At 52.9% G+C, this 24,660-nt stretch overlaps 1 protein-coding gene and 1 pseudogene across 1 annotated transcript; one reads left to right on the top strand and one right to left on the bottom strand.

Moving 5' to 3' along the window:
- Positions 1 to 2,193: 2,193 nt before the first annotated feature.
- LOC142598818 (olfactory receptor 2B2-like) lies at positions 2,194 to 23,499 on the bottom strand. The gene is given in 5 exon segments (XM_075738242.1): positions 2,194 to 2,831; positions 2,834 to 3,163; positions 22,573 to 22,723; positions 22,725 to 23,043; positions 23,045 to 23,499. Coding segments are annotated over 5 exon segments (1,893 nt in total).
- LOC142598837 (olfactory receptor 14A16-like) lies at positions 14,856 to 15,768 on the top strand (annotated as a pseudogene).
- Positions 23,500 to 24,660: the final 1,161 nt, after the last annotated feature.

Below are 24,660 nucleotides of genomic sequence, written 5' to 3'. Positions count from 1 at the left end.
GCTGAACACCTGCCTGCCCATGGGAAGTGGTGAATGAATTCCTTGCTTTGCTTTGCTTGTGCGTGCGGCTTTTGCTTTACCTATTAAACTGTCTTTATCTCAACCCACAAGTTTTCTCACTTTAACTCTTCCAATTCTCTCCCCCATCCTGATGGGGAGGGAGTGAACGAGCGGCTGCGTGGTGCTCAGCTGCCAGCTGGGGTAAAACCACGACACATACCTAAAGGGAGCTTGGAGCAAGGAAGGTAGGAGGAGTTGGACAGATCACCCTATATTTCATTGCCATCAAGAAATGGCCACACCTGCTATCACTTCCTTCATGGCATCCATTTCTTTGAGCTGGCCACACCTTTATGGGATGTACCATGGCATAACACCATGACCTGCCAAGCGCCAGACCTCAGTCGATAGGCAGGGGTCCAGAGCCCAGCCAAATAAAGAGGCCCAGAGCCCAGATGTGGAAAACAAATGTCACTCCTGTCTTCAAGCAGGAACAGAAGGAAGACCCAGGGAACTACAGGCCAGTCAGACTCACCTCCCTTCCTGGGAAGATGATGGAGCAGCTAATGCTGGAAACCCTTTCCAGGCACAGGAACGTTAAGGAAGTCATCAGGAGTCGTCAAGGCCCAGGGCCTTATGTATGTCCAGTTTGCCTGAGTATTCCCTGATCTGATCCTTTTCCAGCAAGGCTATGTAAATTACCCCCCCACACACTCAAGGAGCATGTGTGTTATTTTAAATATCCTTACCCAATAGTAGATGATGCAGTAATTGCAAACCAATTAGCATAAATTTAGGCAGGTTTTTATTAATCCTCTAACAAGATAAATACGTTGTAGTTTCTGTGTGCAGTGTGCTAGCTTTCTGGCATTACCACCCTGCAACCATCTCTGCGCAGACGTGAAATAAATAAAATACCTCTGCTCTGTGTGTGTATTGGTGTACTGCACATCGGGTAAACAGTCCCACTTTTGGGACAACACCAGGACATCCCATGTCCGTACAGAGCCTTTCCTCAAGGTGGGCACATCTGTGCTGGCCTGGCCAGCCATTCCTACACCCCCTGCCCATGCTCTCCACAGCCCTTGAGCTGGGGGAGCTGCTCTGCAGAGCAAGTGGGCTGTGGGGCCTGGGGTCACAGGGGGACTCTGCCAGGGACATGCTGGTCAGGCTGGGAGGCAGACCCAGCCCAGGGACATCACTGACACTGACTGCCTCCCACAGAGGCTCTTATGTGGCCATGGAGGCTGCTCAGAGGTGACCTGCCTTATTGCCAATGCCATGAGGTGTGTCTGGGTGCTGCACCGGATCCAGTCGATGGAAGTCCACTGATAGCAAAACGAACCACTCTCCAGGCTCCTTTCCCTGTGCCTGCTGTGTCCCCTGGGCTTGCAGAACCCTCCCTTGGTGGTTCACACCCACCTTTAGCCCTTGATCTCTGGGTCACTTCACCTTGCACAGGCTCGTGCTCAGTGGGCTCCATTCCCTGCTGACCTCCTGGCACGTGCTGTCCCTGCAGATCCCCTGTGCTCTCCTGGCAGCTCCTGATTCCTTCCAGAAAAACACTCATCTGCCATCAGCCCTATCACAGGCTGTTGAGCCCCAGGCAGCTTAGTTGGAGTCCATTCAGCATCTGTGTGGGTGCTGTCCACCAACAAGGAGCACCTGAGCCATTCCTCAGTCCCTGGAAGAGCCCACTGGGACCCTGATCTCATCCCACTGCGCCCATGGAGAAACAAGCAAAGCAACAGTTTTCTTCAGAGTCTCTTCCGTGGGCATGGTCTTGAGAGCAACACTGGAAAAAGACGTAAGCCTTTGGGCAGTGCCCTGAGGAGATTGCCTTTGCTGCTGGAAATGCTGTTACAGAGACCAGCTCTGTCAGAGATCTGCTGTGCAGGGACTCTGTACACAGGAACTGCCTCTGCAGCTCCAGAGAAGATCTCGGAGGAAAAATCTCAGTCAGAAATGTCACTGCAGGGTCTTTTTTAATGTTTTAATACACAGGGGATGTGGAAATTAATTTACACTGTCTTTGGCTCTAACTAAACAGGTCGATAATGAATTAGAATTGGTATGAATAATGAAAATTCTTTGTGGACAACATTACCATAAGTAAAAAAAAATAAAACAAAATCAGCAATAACGAAAATGGCAAAACATATAAAAGACAGGCTAGGCTGGTAATGAGTTGTGTTACAAGTGATATACAGAAAAAGATGGGCAGTATAATACTTCTAAAAAACATCTAGTCATCAATTTCCAAACTGCAACCTTGATCTCCTGGTTCCTCACGCTGTAGATGAGGGGGTTCACTGCTGGAGGCACCACCGAGTACAGAACTGCCACCACCAGATCCAGGGATGGGGAGGAGATGCAGGGGGGCTTCAGGTAGGAAAATATGGCAGTGCTGACAAGCAGGGAGACCACAGCCAGGTGAGGGAGGCATGTGGAAAAGGCTTTGTGCCGTCCCTGCTCAGAGGGGATCCTCAGCACGGCCATGAAGATCTGCACATAGGACAGCACAATGAAAACAAAACAGCCCAAAATTACAAAACAACTTAGTATAAGAAGCCCAACTTCCCTGAGGTAGGCATCTGAGCAGGAGAGCCTGAGGATGTGGGGGATTTCACAGAAGAACTGGTCCAGGTCATTACCCTGGCAGAGTGGTATAGAAAATGTCTTGGCCGTGTGCAGCACAGCATTGAGAAACCCACTGCCCCAGGCAGCTGCTGCCATGTGGACACAAGCTCTGCTGCCCAGCAGGGTCCCGTAGTGCAGGGGTTGGCAGATGGCAATGTAGCGGTCATAGGCCATGACAGTGAGGAGGAAAACTCTGCTGATATAAAGAAGAAAAAAAAATAGACCTGTGCAGCACATCCTGCATTGGAGATGGCCCTGGTGTCCCAGAGGGAATTGGCCATGGCTTTGGGCACAGTGGTGGAGATGCAGCCCAGGACAAGGAGGGAGAGGTTGAGGAGGAAGAAGTACATGGGGGTGTGGAGGTGGTGGTGGCAGGCGATGGCAGTGATGATGAGGCCATTGCCCAGGAGAGCAGCCAGGTAGATGCCCAGGAAGAGCCAGAAGTGCAAGAGCTGCAGCTCCCGTGTGTCTGCGAATGCCAGGAGGAGGAACTCAGTGATGGAGCTGCTGTTGGACATTGGCTCTTTTTGGGCAAGGGGTCTGGTTGAAAAAAGGAAAGGAGAGGGAACAATTAGGACACACTCCTCTGAGCAAAGCCACTCCATTTTTCAGAGAAATAATTCCTATTCGAAATGCATTTCCTTCTCTGGTTTGTGCTGGCTGAGTGTGTTTTGAGGAGGAGGCGTCAGCTGTGCTCAGCTGCCGTGGGTACATGGAGCTGGTTTGTGACACCTCCAATGTTGATAACTGATGTCAGATGTAATCTACCTTTAAAGGAAAAGTTAATCTCTGAAGTCATGACTCAGAAGAGTACGGGCTACAGAAGAGAAGGTTTGCATGTCCTTAGAAGAAGTTTTTCTGTGGTTTTTATTTTCCACCATCATATCTGGTGAGTTTTCTTTTGAGGAATAGAAATACTCATTTTATGATGGAAAACAGGAAGAAACTTGAAACTGGACAGGCAAAAAGACTCAGCTCTTTGTAGCTTAGTGCAGAGTCACGAGAGCTGCACTGTCCATTAGACCCCTAGTGAAATACCCTGCACTTTTGATTCTGTTGCCTTGAAGGTGACGACAAACATAAATTACTCTCTAAAAAATAGAACAAAAAAAGACTCTAAGGAGAGCAGAGGAGTCCTGTTTCAAAGGGCAAATCTGCAAACTGCTCACTTTCCCAGCCCAGAGGTGTGGTTGTGATTGAGAGAGAAGGACACAGCCCCTCTCAGAGAGAAGCAAAGGCCTCTGAGAGGAGAGAACTGACCTCCAAGGGAAAGCTCAGCACTCCCTGGAATCCTACAGCACAGCCCTGCTCTTCTGGGGCAGCTCCCAAGCCCAGCAGCACAGGCAAAGCAGACAGTCCGATGTCCTGAAGATGGGATGTCCTAAAGGCAGAGTCACCTCCTTGCTCAGCAGACAACGCCCAGCAGACATGGAGAGGGAGGGACCAAAAGAGAGCAGGCTGAAGGCAGCCTAGCCCAGGGCTTGTCTGCAGTTTCCTCCCACTCCCTGCCCATGTCTCTGCTGCCTGGAGCTGTCCCTGCCAGGAGCTGTTGCTCTGTCCACTCCTCTCCTCCCTGTCCCTGCTCACAGAGCCCATCCCACCCTCTGTGTGCTCAGCTCTGCCCTGCAGACCCCTCCTGGCAGCAGGGCACTGCCCAGGGGGATCTCAATGCTCCTTGAGAAGTGCCCTGGGAAATGTCCCAGGGGTGATCTGGAGCTGTGAACAGCCCTGACCCACACAGCACCCTCTCAAGAGCAGAAGGACCCTGCCCTGCCCTTCCAGGGGGTCGCTCCTCCCACCCACAGCTTCTCCCTGCAGTGCCCTGGGGAGCTCCCCGGGCAGGCTGAGTGCTGACCCTGGCAGGTGGCAGAGTCCCTGCCCCGGCACACAGCCCCTGGGCTGCAGGGACCCTGCTCTGAAGGACACAACTGGGCACCCCTGGCTGCACACCTGCATTCACAGCCAGTCAAACTTGACTCTGCACAGGGCGTCCACCTGGCAGATCCCATCAGCTGTGGGCTCTGCCAGCTTGAGGAGATGCCTCCAGGAACCCCATCGGCATTGCCCTGCACCCAGAGACTCACCGTGTCAAGGGCTCTGAAGATTTCTCCTTCCGTGAGCTCTCAGCCATCCTGCCATTTCCAACTGCCTTTCAGCTCTCTCTGCCTCGCTGTTCTCCCCTCGGTGCCTGCAGGCAGAGCCCTCAGCCCTGCTGGGCTCTGCAGAGGAGCTGCTCCTGGGCAGAGATGTCTCTCTGCAGCACAGCCCACTTGCAATGAGCTCCCTCCATCCCAGGAGCCTGGAGCAGCTCAACAGCAGAGGCCCAGCCCAAGGCGGCATGTTAATGACCCCTCTGGTGGGTTTGGGGATGAGTCCATGAAGCTCCGACCCTGAGAGGAAGCTGATGAAACCTCTCAAGAAGTCACAGTCCGATGCAACCTCCACAGTTTCTTGGAGCATTACTGGGTCCCCCTGAGGGCCATCGCTGACAAAGCAACTCTGGGGCTGGTTAGAGCAGGAAAATGGAGGCAGTGAGGACAGGGAGGCAAAGGCAATGGCAAGGTGGCTCTGATGATGAGGAAACCTGGGTGTGTTTTATTAAGTGAAAGGGTCAAGCCCTGACCCCCAACCCCTGTGAAGGGGAGACCCTGTCCGTCACACGTGTCTCAGGGCTCTTCCTGGGCCACTGTGATGTGGGGATGTGCAATGCCTAGAGCAGGACTACCACACAATCTTTCTCAGGCTCACAGGTTGTGACAAGGTGGTGATGAAGTCCTGGTGCTCTAATGAGAAGATGTCTCCTCACAGGCATCACCTGCAGAGAGACCAGCCACAGCCCAGCAGACCAAGACCTTGGCTGTGTTGGGGGCTTTCAGCCTTGCCACTGCCCCCAGATGCCTCCACCACAGGATGTCCTATGGTGTCCCACACCTCCACCTCTTTCCCTGCAGGCTCTTGACACCCAGCCTGCTTACCATCTTGGGTCTCACCTGAGCGTCTTCCTACCCTTACTGATATCTCTCCATCCTCACAGACTCTTCATTGAAATGCAAAGCTCTGGCTAATCCAGACTCTTGCTGGGTGGCCTCTTGTACCACAGAACTGCACTTGCAGGGACATTTCTTTCTCCTTGTGTCCCATCTCAACCTCCCAACCCGTACCTGGTGCCATCTTTTCTTTCTCATGATGTTTCCCAGTTTTCAGAAAAGCTCCACCATCTCGGAAAACACCTTTCAAGCAGTCTCAGGCTACTCCTAGACTGCCCTCAGCCTCTCCACCACTGGGCAAAGGGGCCAAAGAAGCCCAGGTCTCCCAGCCCCTCCACACAGCCCATCTGCTTCAGGCCCCAAACTCCACCTGGCCATGTCTCCTCTGGCCACTCTCCAGCTCCTCCCAGCTCCAGCAAAAGAGGGAGCCCAGAACTGGGACAAAGCCATGCGTGGGGGTCCCTACCAGTGCGGTGTCAAGGGCCATAAGAACTCCCCTGCTCTGGGTGACCATGCTCATCCTAACGCAGCCCCGTATGCAACTGGCCTTCTTCACAGGGAGCAGAAACCCCTGGCTCCTATGGTGTCCCTCGCAGCTGCCAGGGGGCAGCTTCATCCTCAGGGGGAGGACTCATCATTCCCCCTTCTCCTCAGAGTCACTCCTCAGCACAGCAGGTCCCAGCTGGCCCTGATGGACAGCTTGGTTCTTCTCCCTGAGGCCAGACAGGCCAATTCTCCTTGTCAACGTCACGAGGTTTCTTTTGGCCAAATCCCCGAGTTTCTCCAGGTCCCTCTGGAGTGAAGCTCCGTTTGGTCAGCGGTTAATGTTCGTGTGCGGGTGGCTCACCCTGATGGTGGTGTAGTCTCATGAGAGAACAGCATGAGGAGTTGCAGATCTCTGCAGACCCAGGTAGGAATTGCCATGAGCAGAGTCTGCAAAACACCAAAGGAGGGTACAAAGCAAGCCAAACCAGGGTCAGTGGAGAAAGGAGAAATGAGGGTGGGGCTGTTTGACGCATGGTGATATTAGTGGAATATGTATAGCTATGTAGACACACAGACAACATGGATCCCTCCAGAAGCCAAATCCAGCAGCCTGACAGAGGTGAGACTCCTGCACCTCCATGCTCCCCCACCCCCCCAAATACAAGCACATGTGCATGTGCACACACCCCACACACATTCAGAATGAAGTCTCTCAGTCAACTCACAGACTCTACAGCAGCTGGCACTGAACTCCCCTGCTCCTCCAGAACCAGCCTCTCCATGGTCCCACCATCGGAGTTGCTCACACAACCTTGGGTCCCAGGTCACATCACCTTTACCAGCGACTCCAGCTTGATCTTCACCACCAATTGCACACTGACACGTGTAACCTCACTCGCTCCACAGCCGGCAGCACAGACACGTGGGCCTCTGTGACAGCTGGTCTGACTCCCCTCACTGGCACATAGAGCTGCTCCTTGCACATGCACACACACAGCATAGAGAGCACTCCCAGCCAGGAACAGAGTTAGAAATGGAGCTGAACGAGGAGACACATCAGACGGCTGAGTTCAGGTGCGGGGCATGTCCAGACCAGCATATTGACCAGACAAAGGCTTATATGCGAAGGCTCCTTTTATCCCTGTTATATTTATGGATGAAATCATCTTGAGGGCCCTCCCATAGCACATACAGGTCCTTCTTGAGTAATCTCATCTCCTTGTATGACAAGGTGACCCACTTAGTGGATGAGGGAAAGACTGTGGATGTTGTCTACCTAGACTTTAGAAAAGCCTTTGACACCGTTTCCCAGAGCATTGTCCTGGAGAAACTGGCTGCTCATGGCTTCAATGGACATGTGCTTCGCTGGATTAAAAACCGGCTGGGTGGCCAGCCCCAAAGAGTTGTGGTGAATGGAGTTAATTCTAGGTGGTGGCCTGTCACAAGTGGTGTTCCCCAGGGCTCAGTACTGGGGCCAGCTCTCTTTAATATCTTTATCAATGATCTAGATGAGGGGATTGGTTGTGCCCTCAGTACATTTGCAGATGACACCAAGCTGTGCAGGGGTGTTGATCTGCTTGAGGGCAGGAAGGCTCTACAGAGGGACCTGGATCAATGGGTTGAGGCCAACTGTATGAGGTTTAACAAGGCTCAGTGCTGGGTCCTGCACTTTGGTCACAACAACCCCAGGCAACACTAGAGGCTTGGGGAAGAGTGGCTGGAAAGCTGCTCGACAGAAAAGGACTTGGCGGTGTTGGTGGACATCTGGCTGAATATGAGCCAGCAGTGTGCCCAGGTGGGCAAGAAGGCCAAGAGCATCCTGGCTTGTGTCAGAAATAGTGTGGCCAGCAGGAGCAGGGAAGGGATTGTGCCCCTGTACTCGGCTCTGGTGAGGCCCCACCTCGAACACTGTGGTCAGTTTTGGGCCTCTCACTACAAGAAGCACATTGAGGTGCTGGAGTGTGTCCAAAGAAAGGCAACAAAGCTGGCGAAGGGTCTAGAGATCAAGCCTGATGAGGAGTGGCTGAGGGAACTGGGGTTGTTTAGCCTGGAGAAAAGGAGGCTGAGGGAACACCTTATCGCTCTCTACAACTACCTGAAAGGAGGTTGTAGTCAGGTGGGTGTTGGTCTTTTCTTTCACATAACAAGCGCTAGGACAAGAGGAAATGGCCTTAAGTTTCACCAGGAGAGGTTTAGATTGGATATAAGGAACAATTTCTTCACCAACAGGGTTGTCAAGCAATGGGCCAGGCTGCCCAGGGAAGTGGTTGAGTCACCATCCCTGGAGGTATTCAAAAGATGCCTAGATGTGGTGCTTAGGGACATGGTTTAGTGGTTGGACTTGGCAGTGCTGGGTTAACAGTTGCACCTGATGATCTTAAAGGTCTTTTCCAAGCAAAACAATTCTATGATTCTATCTTTAAGGTTCCTTCCAACCCAAACCAATTTATGATTCTATGACATGACAGGAATCTCATTCCTGACATTTTTCCTGGCTTTGTATCATGAGATTGCATGAGTTCAGATGATTGTCGGGCCTCGGGTTCTTTTCCAAGGTGCATGACCCAGAGTTCACATGACACAGAACCCATATGACCAAGTGCAAAGACAGATCTTGCCAGAAGAGTTTACACACTTTCCAGCAGTGTAGAATATTCCATCTCTTTTGTGACCCAATCGTGCATTGCTCACTCTGCATTGCTTTGCTTGTGCATTGCTTTCCTCCAGTCCTCAGGCACCTCTCCTGTTCTCCATGGCCTTTCAAGATGATGGAGAGTGGCTTCGCAATAGCATTTGCCAGCTCCCTGAGCACTCGTGGGTGCATCCCATCAGGGCCCATGGATTTGTGGGTGTTGAGTTTGCCTAGATGTTCTCTAACCTGATCCTCCTTAGCCAAGGGAAGGTCTTCCTTTCTCTAGACTTCCTCTCCTACCTCCAGGGTCTGGGATTCCTCATTCAGCAGTGGGCCCACATTTTCCCTAGCCCTCCTTTTGCTGCTGATGCACTTGAAGAAGCAGTTCTTGTTGTCCTTGACATCCCTTGCCAGACTTAATTCCAAGTGGGCCTTAGCCTTCCTCGTTGCACCCCTGCATGCTCTGACAACCTTCCTATATTCCTCCCAAGTGGACAGTTCCTCGTTCCACAGTCTGTAAACTTCCTTCTTCCCTCTGAGTTTTTCCAGCAGCTCCTTGCTCATCCCTGCAGGTCTCCTGTCTCCTTTGCTTGATTTCCTACTCTTTAGGATGCACCAATCTTGAGCTCGGAGGAAGTGGTGCTGGAATACTGACCAGCTCTCTTAGGCCCCCTTTCCTTCTAGAGCCCTAACCCATGGGATTCTCCCAAGCAGGTCTTTGCAGAGGCCAAAGTGAGCTCTCCTGAAGTCCATCGTTGTAATCCTACTTACGTAGGGGGGCTCCTTTGGTCCCCTCTGTCCTCCCAGTGACACTCCAGTGCTGCCAGTGAGGATCACAGTGCTGCCCCAGTTCTCCCAGTGCTGCCCCAGTACTCCCAGAGCAGGTCCCTGACTCCCTGCGGTGCTCTCAGTGCTGCACCAGTGCTCCCAGTGCAGCTCCTTGGCTCCTCCTAGTGCTCCCAGTGATGCCAATGCTCCCCCAGTGCAGCCGCCATGGTCCCAGTGCCCATCCCTAGCTTAGCCAAGTGCTCCCAGTACATCTCCCAGTACCAAACCAATGCTCCCAGTGCAACTCCTGGACTTCTCCCAGTGTTTGCAGTTCAGCCCCAGTGAGGCTTCCTGGCTTCTTCCAGTGCTCCCAGTGCCACACCATTCCTCCCAGTGCTCTCTTTGCCAATTACTGGCTCCCCCCAGTGCTCCCAATATCTCCCCAGTACTCCCAGTACAGCTCCCAGTGCCACCCCAGAGCTCCCAGTGCAGCCATAGTGCTCCCAGTGTTTCTCCAGTGCTCCCAGTGTGGCTCCCTGGTCCTACCACTTCTTGATCTGCCCCAGTGCTCCCAGTGTGGCTCCCTGTCTCACACCAGTGCTCTCAGTTCTGCCCCAGTGCTCCCAGTGCAGATCACAGTGCTGCCCCAGTGGTTCCAGTGCAATTCCCTCGGTGTCCCTAGTCCTCCCAGTACTGCCCCAGTGCTCCCAATGCAGCTCCCTGGCTCCCTCCAGTGCTCTCAGTGTGGCCCCAGTGCACCCAGTCCACTCCCTATGCAGCCACCTAGCTCCCCCCTCGTGGTCCTAGCCTCACCCCCCAGTGAACCCAGTACAGCTCCCAGTGCCACCCCAGTGCTCCTAGTGCCACCCCAGTACTACCAGTGTGGCTCCCTGCCTCCCCCTAGTCTTCCTGGTTCTGCCCTAGTGCTGCCAGTTCGGCTCCCTGGCTTAGCCCAGTGCTCCCAGTGCCACCTCAGTGCAGCCAGTGCCACTCCTTGGCTCCCCCAGGTCTCCCAGTGCTGCCCCATATCTCCCAGTAGGGCTTCTTGACTCCCCTCAGTCCTCCCAGTTCCACCGCAGTGCTACCAGTACAGCAGACAGTGCTGCCCCAGTGCTCCTTGGCTTCTCTCCCAGTCCTCCCAGGGCAACTTCACTGCTCCCAGTGAGGCTCACAGCACCGCCTCAGTTCTCCCAGTGCTGGACCAGTGCTCCCAGTGTGGCCTCCTGTCTCCTCCCACTGGTCTCAATGCCACCCCAGTTCTCCCACTATGGCTCCCTGGCTCGCCCCAGTGTTCCCAGTGCCGACCCACTGCCCTCATGGTGGCTCCCTGGCTCTCCTCAGTGCTCCCAGAGCCACTTCCAGGCTGCCCGCAGCACTCCTAGTCGCTCCATTTCTCCTAGCGCCACTCACATTCTCCCTCCAGTGCTCCCAGTGCCACACCAGCACTCCCATTTGTGGTGGCTGGACACCAGGCGCCCACCAAAGCCGCCCTATCAGTCCCCTCCTGACCTGCACAGAGGAGAGAAAATACAACAAAAGGCTCGTGGGTCGAGAGAAGGAAAAGGAGAGATCATTCACCAAATACTGCCACGGGCAAAACAGACTCAACTCGGAGAACTTCCCGGGCTTATCTAGGGGAATCTCTGCTCTGGTGCCTGGAGCACCTTCTCCGCCTCCTTCTTCACTGACCTGGGTGTCTGTGGAGTTGTTCCTCTCATATCTTCTCACTCCTCTCTCTGACTGATATTGCTTACTGATGTTTTTCTTTTTCCACTTATTAAATATGATGTCACGGAGGTGCCACCACCATGGCTGATGGGCTCGGCCTTGGCCACAAGTGGGTCTGTATGGAGCGAGCTGGCATTGGCTCTATTGCACATGGGTGAAGCTTCTTGCATTTTCTCACAAAAGCCCTGAGGAAGCTGCCCTCCTCACTACCAAAACCTTGCCACACAAACCAAACACAACCGCTGTCCCTGCTTTTGCTGGGTTTGTAACCTCATTTGGTGTTTTGGAGATTTTGTTCATCATAATTCCTACCTTGGTCTCTAGAGTCTGCAACTCCTCATGATGTTATCTTGTGAGAGACACCACCATCAGGGTGAGCCACCTGCACCCAGGTGTTTGGAGCTGACCAAATGGAGCTTCAGTCCAGAGAACCCTGAGAATCTCTGCGATTCTGGCCAACACAAACCTCTTGAGGGTTACAAGGAGAAGTGGCCAGTCCTGCATTAGAAGGAACAATAACCTTGGTCATCAGGGCAGGCTTGTACCTGACCGGCTGAGCAGTGACGCTGAGGAGAAGGGCTTGGGCACTACGAGGGACACCATCGAAGCCAGTGATGCATGCTCACAATGAACAAGGCCACCTGCATACAGGTCTGCATTAGGATGACCATGGCCACCCAGACCACCTTGAGACTGGTTGAAGTGTGGTTTCAGAGATGGTGGAGTTTTCCTCAACATTGGGAAACAACACAAGATAGAAATAACAGCACAAAGGGAAGCTTTGGAAGTTGAGACTGGACATGAGGAGTTCATGTCACGTTGAGCTAAACAAAACATCACTCCAAGTGCAGTTCTGTGGTACAACAGGCCACCCAGGAAGAGTCTGGATTAGCCAAAGCTTTGTATTTCAACACACAGCCCATGAGGATGGAGAGATATCAGTAAGGGTAGGAAGATGCTCAAGTGAGAGCAAGGTTGGCAAGCACAGTGGATGTCCACAGCATTCAGGGAAACAGGTGCAGGCATAGGACACCATAGGACAACCCGTGGTAGAGATGGTCAAGGAAGCTGACAAAGTGGGAAGCCCCCAACAGAGCTGAGGTCTTTCTCCCATTGGCCGTGGCTGTCGTCTGGGTCACCAAGGCCTACCAGGAGACACCTAACCCTTACAGCACGAGGGCCTCATGGCCTCCTTGTCTCCACTCAAGACCCTGGGAGGTGTCGTACCATCGTCCTGCACTTCTCATTGCATGTCCCAATAAAACCCTGCCCCAGGAAGAGCCCTGAGCCCTCTGTGAGGGGTAGGACCCCCCTTCCCAGGGGCTGGGGGCCAGGGCTTGGCCCTTTGGCTTGATCAAACACACCCAGGTTTCCTCAGCATCAGAGCCACCTTGCCATTGCCTTTGCCTCCCTGTCCTCACTGCCTCCACTTTCCTGCTCTAACCAGCCCCAGAGTTGCTTTGTCAGTCATGGCCCTCAGGGGGACCCAGTAATGCTCCAAGAAACTGTGGAGGTTGCATCGGACTGTGACTTCTTGAGAGGCTTCATCAGCCTCCTCTCAGGGTCTGAGCTTCAGGGACTCATCCCCAAACCCACCAGAGGGGTCATTAACATGCCACCTTGGGCTGCCCCTCTGCTGCTGAGCTGCTCCAGGCTCCTGGGATGAAGGGAGCTCCTGGCAAGTGGGCTGTGCTGCAGAGAGACAGCTCTGCCCAGGAGCAGCTCCTCTGCAAAGCCCAGCAGGGTGAAGGGCACTGCCAGGGTATCTCAGGGAGATGAGCAAGGCAGATGAAGAGCTTAAAGGTGGTCAGGACTGGGAGGATGACTGAGAGCTGAAGAGAAGTCTTCAGAGCCCTTGACACGGTAAGTCTCTGGGTGCAGGGCAATGCAGCTGTCATTCCTGGAGGCATCTCCTCAAGCTGGCACAGCCCACAGCTCATGGGATCTGTAAAGAGGGGGCTTTTTTAGACAACTTTGAATAGCTGTGCAGCCACAGTTTTCAGCTGGAGGTGCCCAGGGCTGTACTTCAGAGGACGGTCCCTGCACACCAGGGGAATCTTCTGCCTGCCAGGGTCAGCACTCAGCCTGCCCGGGGAGCTCCCCAGGGCACTGCAGGGAGAAGCTGTGGGTGGAAGGAGTGACCCCCTGGAAGGGCAGGGCAGTGTCCTTCTGCTCTTGAGAAAGTGCTGCCTGAGTCAGGGCTGTTCACAGCTCCAGATCACCCCTGGGACATTTGCCGGGGCACTTTTTAATAAGAACATCAAGGAAGAGTCTTCCTGGGAGTAAAGGTGCTTCCCAGGATTGGTGCTTTCAATTCTCTGCTGTGATGGTCAGAGCAAACGGTAATGGAGCTGTCACGTTTGTCCAGGAGACTGAGACTCCTACAGCGTTACATTGAGTGATGAACAGGGTTTTCAAGGCACCCGATAAAGTCACTTCACCCTTTTCTCTGCCTACACAAAGCATCAACATGCAACTTCGTTGTCCCTTCAGGGCTGATCTGCCCTTCTCCTTAAGACCTGCCAACACAGAGGTGCCCCTGGGCAGTGCCCTGCTGCCAGGAGGGGTCTGCAGGGCAGAGCTGAGCACACAGAGGGTGGGATGGGCTCTGTGAGCAGGGACAGGGAGGAGAGGTGTGGACAGAGCAACAGCTCCTGGCAGGGACAGCTCCAGGCAGCAGAGACATGGGCAGGGAGTGGGAGGAAACTGCAGACAAGCCCTGGGCTAGGCTGCCTTCAGCCTGCTCTCTTTTGGTCCCTCCCTCTCCAGGTCTGCTGGGCGTTGTCTGCTGAGCAAGGAGGTGACTCTGCCTTTAGGACATCCCATCTTCAGGACATCGGACTGTCTGCTTTGCCTGTGCTGCTGGGCTTGGGAGCTGCCCCAGAAGAGCAGGGCTGTGCTGTAGGATCCCAGGGAGTGCTGAGCTTTCCCTTGGAGGTCAGTTCTCTCCTCTCAGAGGCCTTTGCTTCTCTCTGAGAGGGGCTGTGTCCTTCTCTCTCAATCACAACCACACCTCTGGGCTGGGAAAGAAATTATTTAAAGGGTAATGTGTGTGATGTCATCGTCAAGGCAGGTCAAGCAAAAGTGCAGGGCAGGTGGGTAACAATCTAATGGACACTTCAGCTCTCGTGACTCTGCACTAAGTTACAAAGAGCTGAGTCCTTTGGCCTGTCCTTCCTCAAGACTTTTCCTATTTTCCATCATAAAACGAGTATTTCTAGCCCTTAAAAGAACACTCCTCAGATTTGACACCGGAAAATAAAAAGCACAGGCAAAATTCTTACAGGGACATACTAAGCTGCTCTTGTGTATCCTGGGAACTTCTGAGTCCTGACAGCAGGGATTGAATTTTTCCATTCGAAGTGGATTACATCTGACATTGATTTTTAACATCTGAGCTGTCACAAACCAGCCCCATGTACCCACTACAGCTGAGCACAGCTGACTCCTCAGCTCATCACTACACACTCAACCAAGCACAAACCAGAGAAAGGAAATGCATTTCAGCATGGGGCTTTTACTATGAAAAACGGAGTGGCATTGCTCAGAGAAACCTGTCCTAATTTTCCTTGTCCTTCGTTTTTCCAACCAGCCTCAATGCCAAGAACCAGCAGATGTCCAACGGCAGCTCCATCACTGAGTTCCTCCTCCTGCCATTCGCAGACACACGGGAGCTGCAGCTCTTGCACTTCTGGCTCTTCCTGGGCATCTACCTGGCTGCTCTCCTGGGCAATGGCCTCATCATCACTGCCATCGCCTGCCACCACCACCACACCCCCATGTACTTCTTCCTCCTCAACCTCTCCCTCCTTGACCTGGGCTGCATCTCCACCACTGTCCCTAAAGCCATGGCCAACTTAATCTGGGACAACAAGACCATCTCCTATGTGGGTTGTGCTTCTCAGGTCTTTTTCTTTTACTTTCTGATGTCACCAGAGTTTTCTCTCCTCACTGTCATGGCCTATGACCGCTACGTTGCCATCTGCAAACCCCTGCACTACGGGACCCTCCTGGGCAGCAGAGCTTGTGTCCACATGGCAGCAGCTGCCTGGGGCAGTGGGTTTCTCTATGCTGTGCTGCACACGGCCAATACATTTTCTATACCACTCTGCCAGGGCAATGCCCTGGACCAGTTCTTCTGTGAAATCCCCGAGATCCTCAAGCTCTCCTGCTCAGATGCCTACCTCAGGGAAGTTGGGCTTCTTACATTAAGTGGTTTTTTAGGTCTTGGCTGTTTCGTTTTCATTGTGGTGTCCTATGTGCAGATCTTCAGGGCAGTGCTGAGGATCCCCTCTGAGCAGGGATGGCACAAAGCCTTTTCCACCTGCCTCCCTCACCTGGCCGTGGTCTCCCTGTTTATCAGTACGGGCATGTTTGCCTACTTGAAGCCCCCCCTCCATGTCCTCCCCATCCCTGGACCTGGTGGTGGCAGTTCTGTACTCGCTGGTGCCTCCATCAGCTAACCCCCTCATCTACAGCATGAGGAACCAGGAGCTCAAGGAGGCCATTAGGAAAGTGATCTCATGAATGTTTCTCATGAAAAATTTATCTCAGTTATGATATACTTCCCCTCTCTCTTTCACAAGTGACTGCCAGGGTAACCAATATCAGGCCTTTATTTTGTTTCTTTGTTTATCATTATCCTCAGAGTTTTCTGTTTTTTTCATTTGTGTCTATTGTGTTCCTAATGAAATGTTTGGAGTCGTCTGACTTCTACTGAGGAATGAACTTTCTCTGTCTCACCTGTATAAAAGGGATGTCTAACCCTGGGTCAGAGGAGACTTTCTCATCGCACCTCTGTAATAAAGTGGCATCTCCTCAGTTCAGTTCCTCATGATTGAGCTGCTCTTCCAAAGCTGATGTCACCAACAGGCCCAAGGAATTTCACCCCAAAAGGGCCTGTTTCTCCTTGCGTTTTGGAGAGAAAAGCTCACTGTCACTTTGGTAGCTGTTAGAGACTGAGGGGTGGGATTTGGACTCAACCATTGGTGTGTGGTGAGAGTGGAGATGGTGAGTGGTCACAGAGGGTCATGGCCAGGGCTATCCCACACGTGACAGTGCAGAGGACATCCCCCCGGAGGGGAATCTGCAGCTGTCTGCAGATCTCTGTGGTGTGCAGTGACTGGACCCACCCCAAGGTGAGCGATTGCCCAAGCTGGATTCACCCAAAGAATCCTGGTATCTGCAAGAAAACCAAGATGGACAGAGATGACCAGTAACAGACCATGATTTTCTTCACAGTAGCTTGCATGGTGCTGTGTTTTGGATCTGTGACCAAAACAGTCCTGATAACACACCGATGTTTTAGCTGTCGCTGAGCAGTGCTTACACAGCGTCAAGGCCTTCTCTGTTTCTCACCCTGCCCCACCAGTGAGTAGGTTGGGGGTGGGCAAGAAGTTGGGAGGGGACACAGCTGGGACATCTGACCCCAACTGACCAAAGGGATATTCCAGACCACGTGACGTCGTGATCAGCAAAAAAAAAACTGTGGGGAAGAAGGAGGACAAGGGGGGACATTTGGAATCTGTCTTCCCAAGCAAATGTTACTCCTGATGAAGCCCTGTTTTCCTGCCCAGGGCTAAACCCCTGCCTGCTGCTGGGAAGTGGTGAATGAATTCCTGACTTGGCTTTGCATGTGTGCGCAGCTTTTGCTTTACCTGTGAGACTGCCTTCATCTCACCCCACGAGTTCACTCACTTTTACCCTTTATATTCTTCTTCCCCATCCTGCTGGGATGGAGTGAGCGAGCAGCTGTGTGGGGCTGAGCTGCATAGCGGGTTACACCACACCACCAGGACATGTTCTTGGGACAACCTCCCCCACCCATCTGCCAGCTCTTTACCCCACAAGTCACTCCCAGACAAAGCTCCTCACCTGGGGCTGAGCTGGATGACTGGGGTCCAGCTGTGACCAGAGAGAGGACAAGGGCTCTCCTGGGTCCTCTGCAGCCTTTGTGATCCCCACAGATCAAGGTAGCATGCAAAGGAGAACCTGGGAACATGCAGACCATGACCATGAGGGCTCTCCAGAAGAGTCCCTCAGTCTAAATATCTCGCCTGCTTTTTTTTGGATTTTGCATTGAGAGGAGAAACTGCCCCAGGAGCCTCCTGCCAGACCCATCTCCTCCTGCCACCTTTCCAGCCCTGGCCATTCACCATGGTCCTTGGGAGGGCTGACCTTTGCCATGTCCTGCGGGACTCAGTGCCCGTGTCACTAGGAGAGGCAGTCCTGCCCAGCCTCTGTCCTGGCCCAGAGCCCTGCAAAGTGCAGAGCAGGGCTGACTGGGAACCAGCACCTGGGATGCAGCTCAGACTGGGCAGGGGCAGGGTGCTGGGGGAGGCTGCCAAAGCAGGAGGGCCGCTGGGGGCTGGGGCACTGAGAGCTGCTGTGGGGGATGATGCCAAGGGAGACTTTTCTCCACCACTGAACACCCCCTGACCCAGGTGATGTGCACAGCAGGGCCGGGGGGCCATGTGTGGGGCTGCATCTGCACAGGGGAGGGAATGCCCACAGCAGACACAATGCTCCAGGGAGCTCCCACACTGCTGGCACCTCAGAATTACCCCCAGCCCCCAGCCAGGCAGGGCTCTCGCCCTTCTTACTGCGATGGTTCCATGGACATGGGCTGGCTCAGGAGAAAGCACTGACCAATCTGATTGAACTCTCAAGTTCTCCCTGCTCAGAGCAGACCACGGTGCTAGAGACCTCCATAGGTCCCTTCCCAGCCAAACCTCTGTAGGGGGAGGGGATAAGCAGTGGAGGTGAGGGTGGTGTGTTGAGGCATTGCTGGCATTTTTAATCCCCAGCCAAACCTGTCCTTGGGATTAAGCATTGAATGAGTTCATTTTCAAAAGGAGGCTCTGCTCCATGGGCACCAGGAGTCACACCAGCACTGGGATATCACCAAAATGGCTTCACTAAGGGCAAATCATGTCTGACAAATTATGTGGCTTTTAACGATGGTGTAAGAGCATTGGTGGATAAGGGAAGAGTGACAGACATCATCTACTTGGACTTGTGCAAAGCATTTGACACAATCCCGCATGGCATCCTTGTCTCTAAATGTGAGAGATACGGATTCAATGGAGGGACCACTCAGTAGATAAGGAAATGGCTGGATGGTCGCACTCAAGGCGTTGTGGTCAATGGCTCCATGTCCAAGTGGAGATCAGTGACAAGTGGTGTTCCTTGGGAGTCAGTATTTGGACTGGAACTGTTTAACATCTTTGTTGGCTACATGGACAGTGGGATCGAGTGCACCCACAGCAAGTTTGCCGATGACACCAAGCTGTGTGGTGTGGTCAACACACTGGAGGTATGGGATGCCGTCCACAGGGACCATGTCAGGCTTGAGAGATGGGCCCCTGTGAACCTCATGAACTTCAGCAAAGCCAAGAGCAAGGTCCTGCACATGAGTCAGGGCAATCGCAAGTACAACTACAGGCTGGGCAGAGAATGGATTGAGAGCAGCCCTGCGCAGAAGGATGTAGGTGTGTTTGTTGATGAAAATCTCAACATGAGCCAGCAATGCATGCTTGCAGCCCTGAAAACCAACCGTGTTTTCGGCTGCATCAAAAGCAGCGTGACCAGCAGGTCGAGGGAGGAGATTCTCCCATTCTACTCTGCTCTTGTGAGACCCCATCTGCAGTACTGCATCAAGCTCTGCTGGCCCCAGTACAAGAAAGACATGGAGCTGTTGGAGCGAGTCCAGAGGAGGCCACAAAGATGATCAGAGGGCTGGAGCATGTCTCCTGTGAAGACATACTGAGAGAGTTGGGCTTGTTCAGCCTGGAGAAGAGAAGGCTCCGGGGAGACCTTATAGCAGCCTTCCAATACCTAAGGGAGGTGTACAGGAAGGATTGAGAAGGACTCCTTTGTCAGGGAGTGTAGCGACTGCACAAGGGGTAATGGCTTTAAACTAAGGGAGTGTACATTTAGATTATATATTAGCAAGAAATTCTTCACTATGAGGGTGGTGAGGCCCTTGCAGAGGTTGCCCAGAGAAGCTGTGGATGCCCCATCCCTGGAAGTGTTCAAGGTCAGGCTGGATGGGGCTTTGGGCAACCTGGTCTAGTGGAGAGTGTCCCTGCCCGCAGCAGGGGGGTTGGAACAAGATGACCTTTAAGGTCCCTTCCAACCCAACCCATTCTATAGTACTATGATTCTATGAAAACACTCTCCTGGACTGTATGCCATGGCCAAGCTGCATCTAGTGATGTGCACCTTCCACAAGGTGTAGTCCTACAAGAAATGCTTTAGACAGAGAATGGAAATCCCCATGCTGGCTTGGTGGGAAAACATTGCCATTTCGTTAAGAGTACTCAAATGTTTCCGCTGATAAAAATGTGCTGACATCTCTTTGAACATCTAAAACCATTGTTCACCTTTGCAGGCAGATCTCAGTTGTGTGACCAAAACCACCCACAGCCACTTGTAGGGGCCCCAGAGTAGCTGAGGGGCTTGCCTGGGACTGGCAGCTGTCAGAGAGGAGCTGTGGGAGACCAGAGTCCCTGGGGAGCTGCAAGTGGAGGCTGGGCAAGGGGTCCCAGGGCATCTACACTGGCACCGAGCTTCTGTGTCCCTGAGACTGAAGGCATTAGTGTCTTACAAGTAAACCCAGTTCTGGAAAACAAGATTGTTTTCAAAAAGGAAAAGAAACACAAATCCCATGAAAGACCAGAATATTAAAAGAAAACAAAACTATGAGGAATTGTAAAAAATGAGACGTGCTTTGACATATTTTCTTTTCTTTAGATTATTTCCTTGTCGTCTTCATTTCTATTTTATTTCAAAGGGAGGGAATATATTTTTTAGCATATGTAAGGCAAGAGCATTAAAAAATATGAAATTTATGAAAAAATAAAAAAATATGAAAAATTGTGTCATGCCCAATCCCAAAACTTTCCCTGCCCAGGACTGCGTATGTGTTGCAGATCAGTGGAATGCACGTCACTCAAAAGACAGAAGCAGCAATAGGTTGCGTTGAGGTAAAACGGTAATTTGACAGAGTTCCCTAAGTTGGCTGGAATTTAACAAACTGCATTCAACTGTGGTTTGACAAGGTTCAGCAGGTTTGGCCCTGTGAGGTGCCCACACCTGAGCTGTCTGGCCTCAGGCACTCCTCATGCACACGGGGGTGTTCAGAGACACGAGTCCTTCCCTTGCAGACGCAGAGGCAGTGCATGGCAGCAGTCACAGTGTCTCGCTGGGCTCCTGTTGCCACGTCAGGAGGCTGGGAGGCACCTCAGCCCTGCGCTGTATCGCCCTGCTCTGCACTCGTCTGAGGTGCCCCAAGGCATGAGGAATGGACACGGGCACCTGGGGTCAAGGAAGCCCATCCCAGTGCTGCATGCAGGTGGTTTCCCAGGGGACGTTACTCTCTACATCAAGCGACTTGGGGACACTGTGTGTCCCACACACCTTCATGGTGTCCCCAGGAACAGCTGTGGGCATTTGTGCTCACTCAGGTGCATCCCACCACACGCACACCATGTGCATGCTTACGACTCATCTGTACGATGCCAACATGGCCTTGTGACCTGGTCACTCAGTGTCCCTCTGTGGAGGCACAAACAACCCCTCTGAGCTGGGGTGGGAGGCCAGTGCTGGAGATGGTGGTTGTTCTTGGCTGCTGTGTGACAATGACCCCGGGGCAGCTTTCCCGGGGTGCCCAGCACACATGGGCACAGAGCACGTCCTGCTCTGCTGGGGCTTCATGTCTCTGCCAGGAGGCCTGGCTGTGCGAGGACACTGCTGTGTGCCCCCTTCCTGCACACTCACGCAGCTGAGGTGTACACTGGTGTTTCCCTCTCGCTGGCACTTCCCAGCCCAGACATCCCAGCCTACACCCCCTGCCCATGCTCTCCACAGCCCTTGAGCTGGTGGAGCTGCTCTGCAGAGCAAGTGGGCTGTGGGGCCTGGGGTCACAGGGGGACTCTGCCAGGGACATGCTGGTCAGGCTGGGAGGCAGACCCAGCTCAGGGACATCACTGCCACTGACTGCCTCCCGCGGAGGCTCTTGTGTGGCCATGGAGGCTGCTCAGAGGTGACCTGCCTTATTGCCAATGCCATGAGATGCGTTTGGGTGCTGCACTGGATCCAGTCGATGGAAGTCCACTGATGGTAAAACGAACCACTCTCCAGGCTCCTTTCCCTGTGCCTGCTGTGTCCCCTGGGCTTGCAGAACCCTCCCTTGGTGGTTCACACCCACCTTTAGCACTTGATCACTTCACCTTGGACAGGCTCATGCTCAGTGGGCTCCATTCCCTGCTGACCTCCTGGCACGTGCTGTCCCTGCAGATCCCCTGTGCTCTCCTGGCAGCTCCTGATTCCTTCCAGAAAAACACTCATCTGCCATCAGCCCTATCACAGGCTGTTGAGCCCCAGGCAGCTTAGTTGGAGTCCATTCAGCATCTGTGTGGGTGCTGTCCACCACCAAGGAGCACCTGAGCCATTCCTCAGTCCCTGGAAGACCACACTGGTGTAACCGTGGGATAGGGGCTGTGAAACAGAAACTATAGAATCAGGTTGAGATAAATAGTTTGTAACCAAGGTAATAGGTAATGAAGCTCACTGACAATGGCAATGTACAATGCTGCTATGTTCTGTGTACAGTCCCTACCAAACCAAACAGAAGGTTTGGAGATATTAATCTTATGAAGTAAGTTGTTATGGACAGGTGCACCCACAGCAGGAATACTGCGCATGTCCAGTAGAAGAGGATTATCAAGTGGACACGAGTGCGTGACCACTAACGACCACCAGAGACCCCTTGAAGACCACCGACTCAAATCACTGAGCATGCATGACGGGGAGGAAAATATGGAAATTAATTCCAAGAAATTATTATCACAGACTGCCTTTTCTGAGAAAAACAATGAATATGTATGTTTTGATCCTACATAACCTGTGTGTTGATGATCACCTGGCATGCACGTTGGGTGGAGCTATCCCCCGTGCATCCAGGGCTGCAATAAAGAATGCCTGCCTTTTAACACTACATTGGTGTTACGAGGTTTATTCCCCGGTTTCAGTGACAAACCCTCCTGCATGCTGGGGCTGCTCCCCCAGCTCCAGAGGAGATGTGCAGAGATGGGAGCTGAGAGAATTAACTTCCCACTGCTTTCTATGTAGTTTATCTAAACAGGCAGCCTGGATGGATATGTACAATGAGGTATTCTCGTCATGAATACTAATATAAAAAAAAAACCACCCAAAGTATACAAAAACCCCCAAACACAAAACAAAAATACAGACACATGTAAAGATGTTAGTCCTGGCTCTTTCTGAGATACAGAGGGAACCCTAGTTGGATAAGGGGTGCCTTATTACTCTGAAGTAGATTACATTCAAATAGTTTCCACAGGGCATCTTTGATTTCCTGGTTCCTCATGCTGTAGATGAGGGGGTTCACTGCTGGAGGCACCACCGAGTACAGAACTGCCACCACCAGGTCCAGGGATGGGGAGGAGATGAAGGGGGGGCTTCAGGTAGGCAAATATGCCCATGCTGATAAACAGGGAGACCACGGCCAGGTGAGGGAGGCACGTGGAAAAGGCTTTGTGCCGTCCCTGCTCAGAGGGGATCCTCAGCACGGCCCTGAAGATCTGCACATAGGACAGCACAATGAAAACAAAACACCCCAAAAATAGAAAAGAACTTAATATAAGAAGCCCAACTTCCCTGAGGTAGGTGTCTGAGCAGGAGAGCTTGAGGATCTGGGGGATTTCACAGAAGAACTGGTCCAGGTCATTACCCTGGCAGAGTGGTATAGAAAATGTATTGGCCGTGTGCAGCACAGCAGAGAAACCCACTGCCCCAGGCAGCTGCTGCCATGTGGACACAAGCTCTGCTGCCCAGCAGGGTCCCATAGTGCAGGGGTTGGCAGATGGCAACGTAGCGGTCATAGGACATGACTGTGAGGAGGGCGTACTCAGCTCCAAGCAGGAAGACGAGCAAAAAGACTTGAGCAGCACATCCTGTGTAGGAGATGGCCCTGGTGTCCCAGAGGGAATTGGCCATGGCTTTGGGCACAGTGGTGGAGATGGAGCCCAGGTCAAGGAGGGAGAGGTTGAGGAGGAAGAAGTACATGGGGGTGTGGAGGTGGTGGTGGCAGGCTATGGCAGTGATGATGAGGCCATTGCCCAGGAGAGCAGCCAGGTAGATGCCCAGGAAGAGCCAGAAGTGCAAGAGCTGCAGCTCCCGTGTGTCTGCGAATGCCAGGAGGAGGAACTCAGTGATGGAGCTGCCGTTGGACATTTGTTGGTTCTTGGCATGGGGGACTGGTTCAAAAAAGCAAAGGCGAGAGAAAAGTGAGGTCAGACTCCTCTGAGCAAAGCCACTCCATTTTTCATAGAAAAACCCCCCAACTGAAATGCATTTCCTTTCTCTGGTTTGTGCTGGCTGAGCGAGTTGTGAGGAGCTGAGGAGTCAGCTGTGCTCAGCTGCAGTGGGTACATGGGGCTGGTTTGTGACAGCTCAAATGTTCACAACTGATGTCAGATGTAATCCACCATTAATGGTGATATTAAATCTCTGCACTCATAACTCAGAAGAGCGCAGGCCGCTGAAGAGAGGCTTAGCATGTCCTTAGAAGAATGTTGTCTGTGGTTTTTATTTTCCACATTCACATCTGGGGAGCATTCTTTTGAGGGGTAGAAATACTCCTTTTATGATGGACAAAGGGAAGAGGACAGCTATGGGAATGTGACAGGACAGGCAAAAGGACTCAGCTCTTAGTAGCTTAGTGCAGAGTCAGGAGAGCTGCATGGTCCATTAGACTGTCACCCAGCTGCCCTGCACTTTTGCTTGTGCTGCCTTTAAGATGATGACAAACACAAATTACACTTTTAAAAAAACCGCAAACCTAGACTGTGATGAGAGATGGGGAGTCCTGGTTCAAAGAGCAGATCTGCAAACTCTTCTTTTTTTCCCAGCCCAGAGGTGGAGTTGTGATTGAGAGAGAAGGACACAGCCCCTCTCAGAGAGAAGCAAAGGCCTCTGAGAGGAGAGAACTGACCTCCAAGGGAAAGCTCAGCACTCCCTGGGATCCTACAGCACAGCCCTGCTCTTCTGGGGCAGCTCCCAAGCCCAGCAGCACAGGCAAAGCAGACAGTCCGATGTCCTGAAGATGGGATGTCCTAAAGGCAGAGTCAGCTCATTGCTCAGCAGACCTGGAGAGGGAGGGACCAAAAGAGAGCAGGCTGAAGGCAGCCTAGCCCAGGGCTTGTCTGCAGTTTCCTCCCACTCCCTGCCCATGTCTCTGCTGCCTGGAGCTGTCCCTGCCAGGAGCTGTTGCTCTGTCCACACCTCTCCTCCCTGTCCCTGCTCACAGAGCCCATCCCACCCTCTGTGTGCTCAGCTCTGCCCTGCAGACCCCTCCGGGCAGCAGGGCACTGCCCAGGGGCACCTCTGTGTTGG

Source organism: Balearica regulorum, chromosome 31 (assembly GCF_011004875.1).
Source record: "Balearica regulorum gibbericeps isolate bBalReg1 chromosome 31, bBalReg1.pri, whole genome shotgun sequence".
In the NCBI taxonomy this organism is placed as follows: domain Eukaryota; kingdom Metazoa; phylum Chordata; class Aves; order Gruiformes; family Gruidae; genus Balearica; species Balearica regulorum.
This window is presented reverse-complemented; position numbering and strand designations above follow the sequence as displayed.